The 19,638-nt window shown below is 44.1% G+C and overlaps 1 protein-coding gene and 1 long non-coding RNA gene across 4 annotated transcripts in view; one reads left to right on the top strand and one right to left on the bottom strand.

Moving 5' to 3' along the window:
- The window catches only part of LOC126932460 (uncharacterized), a 408,483-nt gene that overhangs the window by 20,249 nt on the left and 368,596 nt on the right, over positions 1 to 19,638 (top strand). The window lies entirely within an intron of this gene.
- On the bottom strand, positions 18,150 to 18,765 carry TNP1 (transition protein 1). The gene is made up of 2 exons (XM_050751314.1): positions 18,587 to 18,765; positions 18,150 to 18,387 (listed from the first exon to the last, which is right to left on the bottom strand). The coding sequence occupies exons 1-2, from the start codon at positions 18,723 to 18,725 to the stop codon at positions 18,359 to 18,361; spliced, it is 168 nt and encodes a 55-aa protein (XP_050607271.1). The 5' UTR covers positions 18,726 to 18,765; the 3' UTR covers positions 18,150 to 18,358.

Genomic DNA, 19,638 nt, shown 5'->3' with positions numbered 1-19,638 from the left:
CTCAAGCTGATGTCTTCTGTTGGCCAAACCAAACCAGAGCCAGTTGGCAAGAGTGCCCTGGTACAGAGTTCATAGAGATAGGTTCTAGGAGCACCCCTGGGCCCAAGAAGAGCAGAGTTGGGTCTGTAGTAAGAACTAACCAGCATAGGTCTGTATGTGGATTCTGGGAGCCCGGGGACACATCCGCTTCATATACAGTCGTGGGATCTTGGAAGTGGACCATCAGTTAGAGATGATCTATTCTAACATTTCATGTTCCAGATGAGGAATTGGGTTCCAAAGAGGATAAGTGTCTATGTGTGTGCATGGGCACACTTGTCTGGGTGGGGTGTGACTTTCTGTCATCATCCAGAGGTCCAGGAAGGGTGGGTAGTATGGCTATTATTCACTTTAAAACCCTGAGGTTCTGAACTTGAAGAACCTCTTTGTATCTATAGCAGATTCTTATTGGTTATGTTCCCAGTATCCATTTTGCCTTCCTTTTCCCCAGAGGCCTCCAGTTTTATTTGGGAATTCAAGTGGTTCAGGGAAGCTTCTTTTGCTGTTGGCTCAGTGGGGAGCTCAGTCAGATAGCATATCCAGTCTCCAATAATGATGACCTCTGGGTGGTTTAAGCTAGTCACGTCCCAGTGAACTTCATGACTTTTGTTGTGAATGCTGGAGCAAAGAAGCTCCTACATTCCTTCTCCATGTGAACGAGGAAGCTCATAGCCTTGGGGGCTGCTGGCAGCTATCTGAAGAACAGTAGGGGAACCAGTGTTAAGATGAAGTTGAAGTTAGAACAGAGATAAAGGAAGAGAAAAAATTCCAGGTGAAACTACTGAAGCCAGCATACCTTTCATCTTTTAAAATTAGGTGAGCTAATAAGCCCCTTTTAAAGTTTAAGCTATTTGAGTCAGGTGTTTTTTCTTTTTTACACGCAGTCGAAAGAGTCAGCAGGTAGGTGCACTGCCTCTCTGGCACACACTCTTCTGAACTTGAATGAATCACCCAGCCTTTTAGATTCCTTTCACAGATGCAGGTGTAGTAAAAAAATAATTAAAATGCGTTAAAAAAGTTAATTCTTTTTCTCTACCTCATTTTCCCCTTCTGGAGAACACAAGGACTATTATCACAGCTGCCAGGACCTGCTCATTATTACATTGGGCTGCACGGATGAGTGTTCTCAAGAGAACAGAACCAGAAGGCAATAGAGGGAGAGATTCTGTATTTAAATTTCACTAGTGGTTTTCCTTTGCCATGTGTTCTGTCTTTAAGGAAACCGGCACTCTCCCCTCGTACTGTCTCTTAGAGGTTGGGGGCCCTCTAAGGAAGGACTGGGGGTGTTGAAGAGAAGTCTATGAGGACAGGTTTGTAGAATGTGGGTGCAGATGTGTTAGGAGAGGTAGAAATCTTTCAGGGATTTCTCTCTATTTTGTAGAAATATAAACTGAGGCTTAATGCTGGGAACCTGCTCCTTGTCACCCAGGCAATCCGGCGGCATTACAGAGAGTTGAACTCCAGAGCGCTTGCTCCCAAACCAGTCCCCACCCTCCAGATGGTCCATTTGCCTCCTCCTCAGGCCTGTGAATTGCTTCCCCTGGAACCAGACCGGATATTCTGGAGAAAGCACCAGGTCAGCATTCTATGCCGAAGACCCCGGTCTCCGGAGATGCCATTTGCTGAACTTACTGTGCTGGGCTGATTTGGGGCCCAGGTGTTGTCCGAAGTCAGGTGACAGGCTTTGAGAGCCTCTTGGAGCTTCCTTTGGGGGAACATGGAAGAACATATGACATGAGTCTCCTAAAAGTTGAAGAGGAGACTGAGGGCTGAGAGCTGAGGTGTGCAGTTAGCAGCAGCCTGTGAATGTCTGTGTCACGGAGAAATTCACAGACTGCAGCGGCATCCCTTCCTTTTGTCTTTAGCTTCTGAAGTTCCACTAAAGTCCTGGGCTGGGCCATGGAGCTGGACCTCTTTCCCCAGGAAGATTTTCTCTTTTCCACTGCAGGATTGGAAAGAGCAGGGATGACAGAGCCCAAGTAGAGGCCAGGGGGCCTGGAAGGAAAGGGCACATGAAAGGGGAGAAAAAGAGTAGGAGGGGACATAGGAAAAGATTTAGGATGTTGTGTCAAGAGGCTTATAAAGTTTGAGAGCTGGAAGAGATATTTAGAGCTATCTGTCACATTCCTCATTTCACAGGAGAGGAGCTGTCAGCTTCTCAGAGAGGGAAAAGTACTAGCCTAAGGGTTCGTCGTAAACTATTGGTGGAGGTGAGACTGGAACCCAGGTCCTTTCACTTCCAAATTGAACTTATTCATTATCTGTTGCGGTGCAAGCAATTAACCCCAAAATTAGTGATTTTAAAACCATAAACGCATTATTTCATGGTTTCTATGGGATAGAAAAATGATTGTGTCTTAGCTGGGTCCTCTGACTCACAAACTCTCAGAATGCTGCACTCAAGGTGTTAGGAGGGGGCTGTGTGCTCATTTAGGCTTAATGGGAGAAGGTCTGCTTCTAAGTCCACTCAACGAGCTCACTTGTCAGAATGCTGTTCCTTGAAGGCTGTTGGAATGGGTTTTCTGTTCCCCATTGGCTGTTGGCCAGAGACCTCTCTAAGTCCCCTGCCATGCATCACTCTCCACGTGGCCCCTCACATTGTGGTAGCTGGCTTCCATTAGTGCGATAAGTGAGGGTGCAAAAGAGAGTGAACAAGATTGAAGCCAGTCTTTTTCTAACCTTACCTTGGAAATGACATATCATCACTTTTTCTGTATCTCGTTCACTGAAGTAAGCCACTCTGTATAGCCCACACTCCTGAACAGCAGAGGCAGGAACCATCTTTTTGGAAGCTGCCACCATACCAAATACTTCCTGCTAATATTTGCTGCCTCCCGCAGTCATATAGCAGAGAGGACTGGGAAGGCAGCCCTAAGAAGTGTGCATTCTGTTCTACAGCTATTCTGCCCAGCCTTTCGTTTAGAGAAAACACTCTTCCCACCAAGGAAGGGAAAGCAAGCATTAGTGGCAGAAAGGACAATGTAAGACTTCGAAAGAAGCAATCATCACATTGATTAATAAATACTTACAATTTCTTTTTTCATTGTTGGTCAATTGTTTGGTGATAAGATAGAGTAAGCAAGGAATTCAGTTTAGAAACTAGAGAAAGCTGGAGTCTGAATTTCAACCAAAACAAGTCACTTACCCTCATGAAACCTCAGTCCGCTGATCTAGTCACCAGGATGACAGTGTCAACTTTTTAGGATTAATTGAACAACATGTAATACCTTTTGAAGTTAGCTCTTTCATATTGAGTGCCTTAGTTAATAAAAACAGGCCTATTGGAATGTCAAATAAGGACTTCCCGTCTTGCACTGCATCCTAAACTTTAAAAGAATGGATATGGTAGCCAATGGGATAAGGCAGGAAACAGAAATAAGTGGCAGAACTATGGGGAAGAGCAGCCAAAATTCTGAGTATTTTCTGATTGTATGATAGTGTATTGGTTTGCTAGGGCTGTCATAACAAAATACCACAGAATGGGTGGTTTAAGCAACAACAACTGGTTTTCTTACAGTTCTGGAGGCTGGAAGTCCCAGATCAAGGAGAAAGCAGGTTGAGTTTGTTCTGAGGTTTTTCTTGTTGGCTTGTAGATGCCACCTCTTGTTGTCTCTGCATGATTGTCCCCATGTGCCCAAATGTCCTCTTCTTATTAGAACATCGGTCAGATTGGATTAAGGCCAACTCTAACAGCCTCATTTGAACTTAATCCCCTCTTTCAAGATCCTAACCCTAAATACAGTCACATTCTGAAGGACTAGGGGTTACGGCTTCAACATATACCTTTTAGAGAACACGATTCAACCCATAACAGATGGCATACTGAGAAAAAATGGAGAGAATGAGCTGAAAATTCAGGAGAACTAATAAGAGATTATTAAGGTAGCCAGATACAAAATAAATATTTAAAAAGGCTTAGTGCTTTATTGCATATCAGTAATGACCTATTGAAAAATACAATGGAAACAATGCCATTCACAATAACCACCAATCCTTGGTCTGCAGGAGTGTTTCCACACAGGGCAGAGAGAGAGAGGGTGTGTTGTGACTTGGGGCTTTACTTAGTTATCTGCACACAGAAAGAGTACAGCTTGCAGCCAGAGTTGAATGAAAGACAGAATGAAAATATTTCAGGCCTCTCATCCTCAAACTTCTAACCACAAGGGCCCCAACTCTGAGCATGCCGCTGTTGAGGGAGACATAAGTGGCCTGCCATCCCTCTGGGTTTTCGTTCCTTTCTCAGCTAGGGCACATGTCCTTACAAACTTCCTAGTCCAGTCTGCTCTGCTCCAACACAGGGACATGTTAACACAGGGAATATTAATCCCCCAAAATAACCTTTTCTCCTGGAAACCACATCTTGAGCACCAAAGAAAGTCCTTTTATATCATCAAAAGCCTCATTTGGGAAATTTCCGCAGAACAAAGAAACTCTCTATGCTAAAAGACTGGTGGTGTTTCCATTTATTGCCAGATAAAAATTGCTTGCAGCTTGAAGAAATTAAAAAAGTTAATTATAGAAGTAATGTGTAATAAAACTCAAACAATATAGACAGATCAAAAGTCTTCTTTGTTCACCACTTAATTTCACTCTTCCCCCCAGAAATGATCACTGTCAACAGCTTGGTGCAGACATAAAAAAATGTACAAAACTGTGTGTGTGTATGTGTGCTTGTAAATATATGTATACACATGCACATATAGATACACACACCACATAGACACACACTCATCCACTTTATTTCTAAATATGAAAACTTTTATCCTCTTAAATTTAAGTGGGATCATACTATATGTATTGTTTTGCTTCTTACATTTTTTGCTTACCTAGTAATATGACTTGGAAATCTTCCATATCAGAGCATATGTATATGTGTGTGTCTATGCATACACACACACATACACATATCTACTTTTAAATTGCTATAGAATGTATCATGGTACAGATGTAATTTTATTGATTTGACTAGTCCCTTAGGGTGTACTTCAATGGAGAAGCCTATATTAGACTTTGCAGCAGTATATTTTTATTAGTTAAATAAATATATTAAGAGTCTTGTTAACATTAAATCCTGCCATGACTATTATGGAACACTTTTTGTGCAGAGATATAATGATTTCTCTAGAATAGATGCTGCCTTAGCCAGGTGTTGTGATGGGCACCTGTAATCCCAGCTACTCGAGGGGTGAGACATGAGAATCTCTTGAACCCAGGTAGTGGAGGTTGCAGTGAGCTGAGATCATGCCACTGCCCTCCCATCTGGATGGCAAAGTGAGACTCTGTCTCAAAAAAGAAAAAAAAAAGCAAACAAGCAAAACTTTGGGCTTAGAACAAATACTACTATAAAAAAAATCTGACATTGGGCAATATATAAATAACAGAAACTTATTTCTCACAGTTCTGGAGGCTGTGAAGTCTAAGATCAAGGCCTCAGAAGACTTGGTGTCTAGTAGATCCAGTCTCTGCTTCCATAATGGTGTCCTGAATGCTGGGTCCTCTGGATGAGATGAACACTGAGTCATCATATAGGAGAAGGTAGACGGGCAAAAAGGAACCTATCTCGTTCCCTCCAGCCCTTTTATAAGGCACTAATTATATCCATAAGGGTGGATTCCTAATGGCCTAATCACCTTCCGAAGGCCTTGCCTCTTAATACTGTTGCATTGGGGACTGAGTTCCAACACGAATTTTGGAGGAGCCACAAATGTTCAAACCATAGCAGATGCCTAGAGGTGAAATTTCTGAGCCCAACGTTTTGCTTGTTTGCTTTTCTTTTCTTTCTTTTTTTTTTTTTGAGACAGAGTCTCACTCTGTCATCCAGGCTGGAGTGCAGTGGCGTGATCTCTGCTCACTGCAACCTCCACTTCTTGGGTTCAAGAGATTCTCATGCCTCAGCCTCAGGAATAGCTGGAATTACAGGCGCCCATCACCACACCTGGCTAATTTTTTTGTATTTTTAGAAGAGACAGGGTTTCATCCTGTTGGCCAGGCTGGTTTTGAATTCCTGACCTCAAGTGACCCACCCACCTTGGCCTCCCAAATTATTAGGATTACAGGCATGAACCACCACACCCAGCCTCATTTGCATTTTTTATAGATTGGCTTTTGAAGTGTTTTTTTTTTTTGTTGTTGTTTGTTTGTTTGTTTTTAAATTTCAACTTCTACACACCAAGGTTTCAAAAATCTTAGAGCTGGAATTTCTTCCTGGACACCCCAGACACAGCCCCAGGGTTCCTCTCCCAGTTTATGGGACTTGTTGGCTGCCTTATTTAGTTTGTCACATTTTTCTTGCTCAGACCAGACATTAGAACCATGATCTACCTTATCACTCATGTTCTAAATCTAAAGTCTTTCTGGATGATAAACCAAATTCATGAAATGGCTCTCAATTTTCTGATGGGAGCTCAACATCTTAATACACAATTTATATATGGAAGGACGATTTATAGGCACATAACTGGGTCAACTTAACACAGAATGGAATAAAAAATGACAGGGCTTACGCATCAGTCTTTGGCTAACTCTTCTACCTCTCTTGGTCCTGAGTTTGGAGGATACCCAGTTCTTGCCAACGGCGTTGTAGGTACGAACCTTCTCAAATTGAGGTCCAAACTTTTCTCCCAGCTGCCACTTGGCTACTGCTGGCTGTTTGCTTATTCTCTCAGTTCCACTAGCAGAATCTTCTGCATTCCCTTCTTCCCCAGACCTAGCACCCTGGAGCAAGTCTGTCAATCCCAGCTCAGATTAGTGTCAGTCTGAGTTTTGAAAGACACCCCATCCATCTTGAAGGCAGAATCGATTTTGCTCCAATAGCCATGCCTTTTTCTGGTTTTTGACAGCTTTCTAGGGCCGAATTCAACCCGCTTCAGTTCTGATCAGCTTTCTGAAATGCAACTTTACAGTTACAAGGGTGGCTGCATTTGCAATGAGAGCCACTAGAGACTGCATGAAAAATTTAGCATGCAATTGAGAAGGAATGTATAATTAATAACTTCTTGTGTTTAACAAATATTTAATATGTAACTAAATTGTGGTGGTGGATGTTAGGGATACCATGGCCAGTGAGAAAAGAACAAACCAAAACTATGACCCCCCACTGCAAGCTTCATGGAGCTTACAATTAGAGAATTACATAGGAATAGAATTGAGAATGTGAAATGTGATTTTGGAGAGCATAAACATACATGTGTTAAGAGCACATGACCTGATTGGTGGAGGGGTGGTGGTGGTAATATGGCAAGGACTGCTTCCCCAACAGCACCCCTACTGACTATTCCTTTTTCTGAGTTTTTTTTTTTTTTTTTTTTTTTTTTTTTGTCAGAGTTAAGGCTTCCAGGTCTCCCAAACTCTGGTTCAGTGCTCTTTCTACTCCATCATGTGACCTTGGCCCTCATTTGCTAATCTAAACATAAGAGGCTGGTCTTGCAAAACTTCACAGTCCCTTCTAACTGCAATGTTCTTCATTCTCATCCTCCTCTTAAGATGTATGTGGTCGCTTGTCAGCAGCATCAACTCCATCTGTCCATCTATTCAACACATATTTGTTGAGCAACTATCATGTGCAGGCACTTTACCAGAGGCTGGAGACAGTAGAGTACAAAACGTCACACTACCTGTCCTCATGGGATGTCCAGGCCTGGAGTAGCAGTTGGGTTAATGGAGCCCTCTTCTACCCTCTTTGGCCAAATAATTACATTTAGAATTGAGGCATTGTGGAATGAATAAAATTGGGAGTATCTTTCAGATACTCAGCACACCCATGGTAAAACCTGTCTCTTTTGTGTGGATCTTGATGCCTGCTCACCTTACAGGCATATACATTGAAGGGTGAAATTGGTACCTGGACCACTCATTCTATACAAGCACCAGTCTATAGTGTAAGGGGCTCTTACTCCACAGACATTTATGGAACGGTGGCTGTCATCCTGGATGAATGTGGGAAACTATAAATACAGTCTGGGTATAGGGTAGACATTCAATAAGCCCTGAGTTAGTAAGGAGGGTATTATCCCAGCCTGAGAAGCCCTGTTGTGAGCCACGTGGATGAGACAGAGCTGATAATGGTTCTGTCTTCAGGGAAATTATACTCCATTAGGAACACGAGACCTTAGCAGCTATAATATCATTGTATTCGTAGAAAGTGAGGACTTCTAGAAGGGCGTGCACAGTGAGCCAGGAATTGAGAGATGATAAAGCCTATTCATCTTTGCCTGGGTTGATTAGGAAAAGATCCTTGGAACTAGGTTTTAACATTTGGGAGGAATTTCAAAGAGAAAGGTGATAGTGAGAAACAGAAGAGGCCTTTTTCCAGAAGGGAGCCTCCTTTTGGTCTTTGGCCTAGTTTCCTTCCAACCAAAACCATGGAAGGTCAAGTTGGCCTAGAAAGAGAAGGTGCTTTCTAGTCTCTGGGAGTCTTGGGGTCTCACCCATTTGTTTTCCATCTGCTCAGTAGGAGTGAGAGCCGTCTGTGGTGTCTACTGGCAGATAGAAAAGATGGGCCTGGGAGTGTCCTCTGAGCTCCACAATATTTGAGTTCCTATGTTTTTGTTGAGGAAACCGGGGCATGGAAAATGGGCTCCCTTTAAGCACAAAAAGTCTTAAAAATGGAATTTACTTAGTTAAAATGCAATCTAAAATAAATAAGAATGAGGCATCTCCTTTTTCCAAGTCATTGCTTTTCCCCCACACCTGTCTCCACCTCACAGGGTACCTCCACCTTTGGCCTTGCAACACGCCAGGCTGGGCATCAAGCCAGCCTTTCTTCGATGAAATCGAGGCTGCCAGATCACCCCGCCCACCACTGTTCCGTTAGTCTGAGGTCCCACCCTCCCCTCTCCGGGGAGACACAAAGGGCTTCTGTGACTCAAGCGAAAGCCCACAATCCTCTTTCTTTCTAGCAACACAGAGCAAGGCTGTGGGGTGGATGTCTTGGTGGTAACCCTTGCCCGACTTGCTATGCAGTGACCGGTGTGGAGGTTGCTCCTCTGCTCCTGGGGCAACTCTCTAGATCTACACACTTATTGTCCTCCATAATAGACCCATTGGCAGAGATTTCAAGGGTCCCTGTTTGGTTCCAACTAACCTTGAGAAGAGTCAGGGTGGTCTGGGGAGGAACTGATGTTTATCAAGTAGCCAGGAGGTACTGGGTGTGGTGTAAATTGTTTTGTATGTGGATTCCATGTGAATCTGCATGCTGATCCTAGAAGCTGTTCTTAACTCAATTTTACAGAGCAAATGACAGCACTCGGAGAAGCTAGATAACTTGTTCAAGGTTATATAACTGCTAAGTTGTTGTTGTAAGGTTTGAGTCTAGAACAGGCTGTTGGGAAAGCCTGAATTTTTCTGATATTGTTTGTTACTTAGGATTTGAATCAGGCTGCTGGGTTTTTCTGTTATAGTTTGTTACTTAGGGTTTGAATCAACTGGCCCTGTCTCTATCAGATCAAGAGATATGGGAAACATCGTCTGTCTTCTCCTCCTTGTCTTCTACCCCTAAGCATCCTAGGTCTGCTATCAAAACCCCCGATCACTTCAGACAATGACGTAGTCTGGTTTTGCGGGTAGAGAGATGGGGAGGTGGGGTGGGGCAGCATTTGTGGGGGTGGAGGGAGGGCAATAGAGCACAGATTTCTAGTTTTGCCTCTGTCACTCACCGAGCCATGTTGAGTGCATCTTAATCTCCAGGCTTCATTTCTTCTGCCTGTAAAACACAGATGCATAGCTTAGTTGTTAAGCACACAGAGAAAGGACAGACTTGCTCTACCCCAACTCTACTGCTCACTAGCCCTGTGACCTTGGAAACATTTCTTATCTCTAAAGTAGAGATCATCATCGTATCTGCTTCATGGGACTGTGATGAGAGTGAAAGAAATTAATACATATAATGCTCTTAGGAGAGTATCTGGTATAGGTGTTTTATGAGTATTGCTGTCATTCTTCTTCTTAAATGTAAAATTAGTGAAATTCTAGTATTTTCAAATAATACATGGGAAATAACATAGAATTTAAAGCTGAGTACCACTCCCTTGATATTTTCTTCTCTACTTTTTGTCTGTGTGTGTGTGTGTTTGTGTGTCTTGATATTTTCTTCTCTACTTTTTGTCTGTGTGTGTGTGTGCTTGTGTGTGTGTGTGTGTGAGAGAGAGAGAGAGAGAGAGAGAAAGAGAGTTAAAGGCAGAGGTGTGAGTAGATCATGGTGAAAATTAGGTGTCAAGTTATCCTTCCCTCTGTGTGTGACATAGAAAACTTCCTCATATATCAAAAAGAACACATTTTCTGTTTCATTTTATATGCTTATAAACCAATCAACTTCGAGCCCATTCATAAGGACCTTAGATATACAGTGGTGAACAATTTTGCCTCCAGACTTCCAGATAAGGTGATCATATAGATCCATCAAAGGCAACAAGGATGAGCATGAGAACAACAAGAACATCACAACAGTGCCTCAGCAATCACCTCCTACACATCTAGACCTATAGGATTAAACTAAGACAGAAGGAGACAGAGAGAGAGGAAAGGTGCGGGGAGATAATGGGCTCTGTCTAGCACAAGGCCTGGCTAGTAGGCACTGCTCTAAGTGCGAAGTGCAGAAAGTGTGTGGAATGAGGAGTTAACACCTAGGGCAGCCTAGGCCAACTCTATCCAAATATGGAAATAGATATAATGCAAGTCATATTTGTAATTTCAGTTTTTCTAGCAGCCACATTTTAAGAAGCAAAGAAGAAACGTAAATATTGATTTTCATTATTTGATTTAACTTCATATAGTTAAAATATTATTTTAACATGTAATCAATGTAAAAAATTATGAATGAGATATTTGACACTCTTTCTCTTGCACGGTGCCTTTGGTTGCTGGTGTGTCTGTTATAATAGGAGCACTTTGACATTCAAACTCACCCTCTTTCCAGTGCTTGGTAGCTGCATGCGCCCAGTGGATCCCAGGCTGGCGAGCCACAGACCTCAACCCCGAGGAGCTTCTGTCTGCTGAATAAGCCAGAGCATGTCTTGCTTCCTGGCTGTTCGGAGTGGAAGGAGAGGAAGAGGGGTCTTTTCTTGCTAGGAGTTAGGCAGGGACAGATGAGTGCCCTGAGGCCAGGGTCCCCTCCAACCACCATACCTTTATGCCATTGTACTCTTGGCTTTCAAGAACATCACAGCCTTTATCCTGGACTCTTATAAAGAGTCTATAACCCCCAGGCACGTTTCTTTTTGCTGTGGCATGAATATAAAACATGCTCACTAGCAAATGAGCCTGGCCATCCCTCCAGCGTGTAGACCTGCAGTTCAGTGTTCCGTGACTCCCTCCTTCCTACCCCATTTGCTGTTACCTCTCCTGATGTGGTAAAACTTTCTAGACAGGGAAAATAATGGAGTTGAGAATGAACTGGTTCTGGTGGTGAAAAGTAAAATGTATGTTATGTATTCTAAACAAATTCTTTGTGCTAAGATCGCCATTTTACAGGAAAAAACTGCATGTTATAAGTGTGTTCACAGATTTAGGGGTTCAAGAAAGTGGCTGTTGTGTGCTGTTTTTATGCTTTGCCACCGGTACCCTGGAATTCTTTGCATTGCAGGGAAATAGTTTCTTGTATCTGTAGAGGATATCATCATATCTGACTGATCAACACGCATATACCCATCTTTGGTATTAGTCTCTCAATTTTCCTTTTAGGACCAACCCTTGTTGTCTCCATAGCAACACAAGTGTGGTCATCATTTTCTGTCTCCTGGGACTCTGAATTTTTAGCATAAGTGATGTAAGAATGAGAAACAATCAGTCATTTCAATCACAGCAGGGTGGGCTTGAGGCCCCATCTGATGCCTGCCTGGCTCCCCTTATGAGGCCCAGTTGTTCAGCTTTTCCTCGTATTCCCTAAGCTCTTCCACATTCTTCTAATAGATATCATCTTCTCCCCACCCCACCCCACTTCTAAGTGAGCTGGAATCTGTCTCTGCAAACGAATGCACATTTCAAGCAGCAGGTTGGGGATGATATGGCTCATGATCTGTAGCATAGGGGAGCACATAAAAGAAAAAAAGGAAAAAAAGGAAAGGGTCATGTGGTGAAAACAGAGATCTGACTGGGCACAATGGCTCACGTCCATAATCCCAGCACTTTGGAAGGCCAAGTCTGGTGGATCACCTGAGGTCAGGAGTTTGAGACCAGCCTGGCTAACATGGTGAAACCCTGTCTCTACTGAAAATACAAACATTAGCTGGGGGTGGTGGCACGCGCCTGTAGTCCCAGCTACTCGGGAGGCTGAGGCACGAGAATTGCTTGAACCTGGGAGGCAGAGGTTACAGTGAGCCAAGATTGCGCCACTGCACTCCAGCCTGGGTGATAGAGCGATACTCCGTCTCAAAACAAACAAACAAACAAGCAAGCAACCCAGAGATCCCCTTTCAAGAGTCCAGTGGTGGCCATGGTGGGAGAAGCCTGACTGTTTTCACAGCAGTTTCTTATCTCTTCTTTCATTTTTTTGTCTGATATCCCTGGGAAGTCAGCTCAGGTTCAGTTAGGGGTAATGAATGGTTGTGGAAGTTTGGAGAGATCTTCCCATTGAGTATTCTTATGTCCTTGCTACTCACTCTGGTCTTTGGACCAGCAGCATCAGCCCCAGCTGGGAGCTTCTCAGAAATGCAGACTCTTAGGCCCACCCTGGACATACAGAATCAGAGTCTGTATCTTATCAGGATCCCCTGGTGATTCTATGCACATACAGTTGCAGAAGTATTATTGTATAGCTGGTGTAGTGTTGTTCTTCTGTGTTCCTGAAGGGAACTTCAACAAATAAAGGTTCAGTTTCTAGGCCTGTTGAAGACTCTGTCCTTCCTTCAACTTTTAGAAAAGTTTTTGTTCTAAAGCATTTTTGAGGATGATCCCTGCTGATGGTGAAATTCAAGCTCTTTACATCTTTTTAGTAAAAACCTGTGTGGGTTAGACTCAGGGACTTCATACCTAATTAATTTTAAAGATACTTGCCAGTGCTAATGGAAAAAGATAAGTATGGTGCTAATTGGTGGGTTTATTGATCCATCCTTGGTCCTTTTCACCAACATTCATACTCAGATTTTATGTTTTACAATATTTTAAGAGGTGGACTCATTGATTTGTTTCCCAAGATTCCATGGCTGTTTGTATGTCTTGATGTGACTCTGATGCCCTCACTTGTGAGTGCCTTGCCTCCTGCTCCCAGGAATCTACAGTCTAGGTAGAGGGATAAGATCATCCCCAACTCCTAACTTTTATGGGAGAGGAAAGCAAGCCCCAGGGAGATGTAGGTACTGTCTGATCTTAGGATCTGGCCTAGGCAAAAGGATCAGGAGAGGCTGAAGTGCTAGGTCACAATGGGAGCCTGGGGCTAGCTCTTTGCTGAGCAGGCAGGCACCGCCAGGGACATCTGTCCTCAAGTGTGGGGTCCTCCTCCTCTGGTGTGGTATCCTGAGACTAAGGTCTGGGAAGCAGTCATGAGTCAAGATCAGACAGGCACAATGATCCCTAAAAGACCAGTTCAGAAAGAGAAATGAGGGGTCGTGCAGTGTACTCAGGGCCTGTAATTTACAGCATTTTAGATTCTTACAAGCCACCTGAGAGGTAGATTTTACGACTGGCATTCTACAGATAAGGAAGATGAAGTTAATGGAGGTTATGAAATTCACCTAAGATCACACAGCTAGAGAGTGGGCATTCAGACGCAGACCCACTCACCCCAGTGCCTTTCTGCTTCATCCTGTGTCATGCTGCCTCACTGCCTTCTGCCTGAGGTCAGGCCATTGAAAGAGATGAAATGGTCCCAGTTGCAGGAGAGGAGGTGTGCAAAGCTTAAAATGAGGCAGGACTAATAGGTCAATTGAGGTAACAAAGCCAGAGGAGTTGGCTCAGAAGGAGTCAGGCCCCTGGGTTTTGATTCTCAACCCTCTTGTACCCTGATGCTAACTACTTCTGAAACGCTGAGCTCAGGAATGGCTGGAGGGCTCAGCTGCAGGAGAAAGCTCATGTTTGGAGTGCCATGGGAGGGATAGGGAGAGAATGGAGAGAGGCTTGGTGGGGCCAGCCATGAGGAGAGGCAGGCGTTATTGAAATAGCCAGCTTCCTCACGTACAGCCTAGTGAGGCAGATCAACCTGGAACCAAGACCCATTGCTCCTAGAGGTCAGGAATTAAGACCCTTCCCTGTTTGGGTTTTCTCCCAGCGTAGGCCTGGAAGTGAGTGCTCAGATTGCAAAGCCAGAAAGTGAGAGAGGTTTCAGGCTGCTGCCATTCTCTTGTTTCAAAGGACAGAACCTTTGGGTGACCCCAACAGCTAAGCCCCAGGCCATGTCTGGCTTGCACCAGCTACCCCCAGAGCACAAAGTCTCCTCCCTGCTGCCTTTTCTGGGCTTTCACCTCCTTAACATAGCCCTGAGCGTTTCTCCAGAACTTCCTGTTTGCCTGCAGCTGCACAGATGCAGGTCCCACCCAAGGGTCATCTGAAGGAGGCTGGGTGAAAGGTGGGAGTTGGCTGTGTTCCCCATAGCTCCTTGGGGTTTTCTCCACCCACACATGGGTTCTCTGGCTTCGCCACTCCCATCGGGCTCTGAAGCCAGTGGAGCAGAGGCCCCATATCCAAGTTAGCTCACATGAAGGTCAAGGTGACCCAAAAGGGCTTGTGGCCAAGATCCTTCTTCTTCTTCTTCTTCTTTTTTTTTTTTTTTTTGATTTTTCACTTTTCCAAAAGTCCAAACAAGTGATGACTTTAGGACATAGCATTCTGGAGAAAACAGGGGAAGGAAACAAAGTCCTCCTTGGTTAGGGAAATGGAGAAAAAGCACACAGGGGGTGAGGCCTTTGGATTTTCTGAAAGAGCGTCCCCATGGTCAAAAACCCGTACACAAACCTTGTAGGTGCTGGGCCTATAGGAACTGTAAACAGAAGGACAGAATGAATATTCCTGGGGTACAGAGACTAAGTCAATGCCAGTGTTGAAAAATTTCCAATATGTGGGTCTGGAAAATGTTCCTAGTGCAAAGCAGAGTTTTCCGGGCGGCTACCATTCCTTCACAACCTAAGAGGGCAGAGGCTGAAGTCATCAGGCGAGGATCTGTCTGCTCTGGCTAGTCTTGGGCTGTTCACCACATGCCTGTCCTAATGATTAATTAGATTATTTCAGTGTTTAGAGTATTGTGAAGATATAACACTGTATTAGAACATTGCATTGTATTGGCTTGGGGATAATACCGTCATGCAAATAACATGAAAACAAGTTTTTTAAGGTGAGGATTCAGGAGCTCCGTGTAACTGTTCTGAGTCTCTCTTCTCACTCTGTCTGTCTACAATTTGCTTCTGAAGGGACTTTGGTCCATGACAGCATAAGGGAGGAGATAAGCAGGTTGATAAAATGGCAAACTTCTAAGGAGTCCAAGGAAAGAAGAGATTTTGTCTACAAAGTTGTGTCAGCTATCGCTGTTGGATTTTTGGAGATTTTATCCAACACTCTCAGCTCTTTGATGCCCCAGGGGGCTGGCCCTTATGCTCTGTGTCACCTGGGATCTCTTGTCTGCTGACTTCTGAATTTTGCCAATGAGAGCAGCAGCGGGAGATTAGATAAATGTCGGAATGTTTCTTCCCAGTGTCTGAGCCTGACAACAGCTGTGATCCTCCTAGTACAGATTTTACCAGGAGGTCCATTCACAACCATTCCTCCCCACACACAGTTTTGGCTGTCAATGGGCTCCTGTCGTGCTATTTTGCCCTTTTTCCTTCTCAGTCCTAAGGGTCTGAAGACCCCATTGCTAGGCTCTAGGTGTCTCTTCTCTGTAAATAATCCCTTTGACAAAGTCTTCATTTGGACCATCTGCAGGGATCTGTGGCTCCCTAATCATAACAAGTTTCCTGAGGGAAGTAAATATTGCACACTCAGCATCATGGTATTCTAGTTTGTTCCTGACTGTTGACTTTGTCCTATGGGAGAGGTCACCTTTGTGCAAATTGGCAATCCACAAGAAGTGAGCTGTGCACAAGAGCATTTGAAGACTCACGACACACAGTCATAGCAGGAAGTGGCAAGGCAGCAAGCTGTGAAGAGGCAGAAGGGTAAGATGGGGACCAGAAGCTGAAAGATACAGATGATCCAGAGAGCAATTGTAATAGACACCGAGGTGAGCTGCTCAGATTGCAGGTGTGTGGTCCACCAAGCAACCTCCAGCTGATGCTCCCTTCTGAGTCTGCCTCAGCAGGGAAATGCCATTTCTTACAGGCGCAGCCCAGCCGGGTAGGGTATAAAGGGTATGAAGGCCTGGCTATACTGCCTGATGGTTTGTTCGGCTCCTTCTTCTGTACAGCCATGCAGCCTCTCTCTTCAAGTACTGACCTCTAATAAACATCTTGCATTCAAACTCCATCTCTGCTCCCTGAGAACCCAACCTATAAGGCTAAGTTTAAAAGAATTTACAGCAAGAGCAGCAAAAGCACATTAAAATAATTAAACCATTTTTACTTTTTGGATTTATTTTATAGATTTCATATGTTGCAAGGAGCATTTATATTTTGTACAGAGGCAGAGAAAGTCCCAGGGGGCATGAGAGCTGGGTGAGAGCCATGGCTGATGAGTTCTTTCAGAGCTTCCGAAGGAGGGAATCCAGATCAGAAATGTGCAAACTTCTAAGAAGTTAGAGCTTCGTTCAGTGACATTATGGATACACACAGGATTATTTGAGACTAATCTGAGTTTACATTTAGGAGGTAAAATAGACATAACCATGGAGGATCCGGGCTATGAAGCATTTTCCCTATCCCTATTTGACAAAAAGGGAAACTGACAATGGGAAACTTTGCAGTATCTGTGTGCCTGATGGTCAGCAGAGATGTTTTTCACATGAACTTGAAAACAGCACTGAATCAGCATGTGCATTCTTTTCTTAGGGTTATGGAAGAGTGAGGACTTGAAATATTTTACCCCAACAAGTAAAATGACTTATCTGAAAAATGAACATGTTTTTTTATTGCATTTCTAGATTTCTGACCCACAGGAACACTCCTTGCCACCCCTTAATAGTCTTTTCATCCCAACATCCTGGTACCCACACATTTGCATGAGGCTCAGACTTAATAGTGTCCTCTTCCCATGTCTCACACCCCTGACTGCTGGAAACTTCGTGTCTAACCTCATGCCCCCTCATTCCTTCCTGCTTATACCCTTTCCTGGTTACTTCCCCAGAAACCATGTGGGTGGCTGGTTCTTGAGTTTAAATATGAGTCTCATTTCTACCCTGGAGCTACCTCTGAGGCAACAGGAAACACAAGAAAAATACGATCCACCTCTGAGTGGGTGAATGTCATATCCTTGACCAGAGACATAAATTGTGTTACAACTCAGGGACAAGGTAAAGTGAGGGCTTAGGAATTTCCTAAATGAGCAGAACCAGCTCTATCCCTAAAGTCAGTTCTTTCAAATAAGGCCTACTCAGATTGAGACAATTCTTACTTCCAGGCACACTGGACTAAGGCTTATGACAGAGTCATGCTACGAGGCAATATCCCACTTTTCAGTCTTGCCCACCTCAAGCCCAACATAGCTACCAAAATAACCTAAAGAAATCTAAACTCTCATCACTTCCACTGTTACTAATAGGATCCTTTACAAATAGCATGTTGATCTCTGTCCAGAAGGTGTTCCCATCTCTTAGCCTGCTAATCCTGCCCATATGATCAATGAATTAAGAGCTTCTAAAAGCTCCTCCAAATGATCTCTATCTCCGGGCCAAGTCTTTAGATTTAGTTTAGCTTTCAACACCTCTGTGATATAAGCTCTGACAAAAACAGCTTGCATCCTTTGGTTTAAGCTCTAACAAAAACAGCTTGAATCCTTTGGTTTATGCTAATGAATGCATTTCTCCCTTTTTATCTCTTCTCCCTTTCCATGTCAAGGAGGGAGACAGCACACTGGGACGAAGACAAATATGGTGATAGTGTGTGGCCAGAGTAGGACCACCGTGGGAGGGAATTGGAGGACAAATTACTTTTGATATTTTCCAAGTCACATTTAATGGTTTCACACTAGCCAATTCTTCCCCAAACCCACCTAGCTCAGGAACTCAAGTCTTTCCAACCAAAGGATCAAAGGAAACATTTCTGCTTTCAAAGTTTTATTGAGATGTTGAGGAGAAACAGCCAACATATACATTCCTCATTTCGTCACAACTGGCATTTGATCCACATTCCATAGGCTCCTCTCTGGCTTTGATCTAACATCAGTTCTCCTTGGCAGTCCCCCTTCTGCTGTTCTTGTTGCTGCCTGGTGCTGTGTGAAGTGCACCAGGGCAGAGCCCGCTGAGGACTCACAAGTGGGAGCGGTAATTGCGATTGGCTGTGGGAAAAGACAGGTTTGCAACAGAGACGCAATTAGAACATTCCCATCAATACTCTTATTGCTCAAATCTGCATTTAGTTATTGGAAATAATCTCAGGCCAAGATTTCAGGGTCCTGTGAGGGCTGCCTCCAAGAGGGAGGGCCTGGCAGCAATATGTGCCTAAGTTTGGCAGTTTCCTCCCCATTCCTCACTCACCATCATCACCCCGTTTCCTACTTTTCAGGTTGCCCTTACGGTATTTCCTTTTGCTGCCACCTCTCTTGACTCCCTTGTGAGGAGATCGGCTCTTGCTCCTCCTCATGCCATGACTCTTTAATTTGCGGCTGGTCGACATGGTAAGTTCTGCCAAAATGAGGGGCTTTGCAAGGCCCGGGGGCCAGGAGTCTGGATATTTAAGGGCTTGGCCATTGTGACAGGGAAGGGGCGTGGCTCAGCAGGTGGGCGGGGCTCTATTGTGCTGTCACTCACCTTTGCTGCACTTTGGTCATATATGTGAAATAAGGTGGTCCTTTTCATGCAGCTCAAGGGTTTCCCTTAGTTTTGAGGTCCTTTTGATGTTAAGTGAGGCTTTCCCAGAGGTGTTATTGAGCAACCGAATCCCAGCCCTGTGCCAGGCATCGGAGGAGTACAAGAGACCATTCGAATATGCTTCTCCTGCCTGTAGGAAATGTAACAGTCATTGATTGTGTGTGTATGCATCACTGTTTAAGTCTCTCACAGCATCCGGAGATAATAAATATATTTCTATAAGGACTTGACTCTAGAGAACCCAATTCAATAAGATCAAAATAGAAATATTCCTTCTTTTTTGTCTAGGTCAGGATTTCTCAGTCTAGGCGCTATTGACACAATGGGCAGGGTAACTTTTGGTGGGCTGTCTTGTGCATCCTAGGATGTTTGGCAACGTCCCTGGGCTCTACCCACTGGACACTAATGACAACCCAAAATATTCCCAAACATTGCCACCTGTTTCTTCGGGAGGCTGGGGAAGTGAGGGACAAAATGACTCTGGTTCAGAACAATTAACCTAATCGTTTTTTAAAATTTGGTCACAGATATTGATCACATAGCATATGCCATACATTTAGGTGGTAGAAAATCAGTGGAGGATAAAAACATGTAGAAACTGTGCTCGTGGAACTCTCAGCCCACTAGGGAGAAAGCCATTCATAGGCGTCTACATAAGTCAGTGAATAAGTACTTAGGGAGTCATTTTGGCTGGAGAAGGACAGAGGGAAACTCCCTGC

Source organism: Macaca thibetana, chromosome 12, assembly GCF_024542745.1.
Source record: "Macaca thibetana thibetana isolate TM-01 chromosome 12, ASM2454274v1, whole genome shotgun sequence".
NCBI lineage: Eukaryota > Metazoa > Chordata > Mammalia > Primates > Cercopithecidae > Macaca > Macaca thibetana.
The sequence above is the reverse complement of the archived record's forward strand: the minus strand, read 5'-3'. Positions and strand labels throughout refer to the sequence as shown.

Bases quoted from the DNA above. Each gene is read 5' to 3' on its own strand.
- TNP1 (XM_050751314.1), bottom strand. From the start codon at position 18,725: ATGTCGACCAGCCGCAAATTAAAGAGTCATGGCATGAGGAGGAGCAAG. The intron at 18,388-18,586 runs GTGAGTGAGGAA...CTTTTCCCACAG, and splicing joins TAGGAAACGGGGTGATGATG to CCAATCGCAATTACCGCTCC.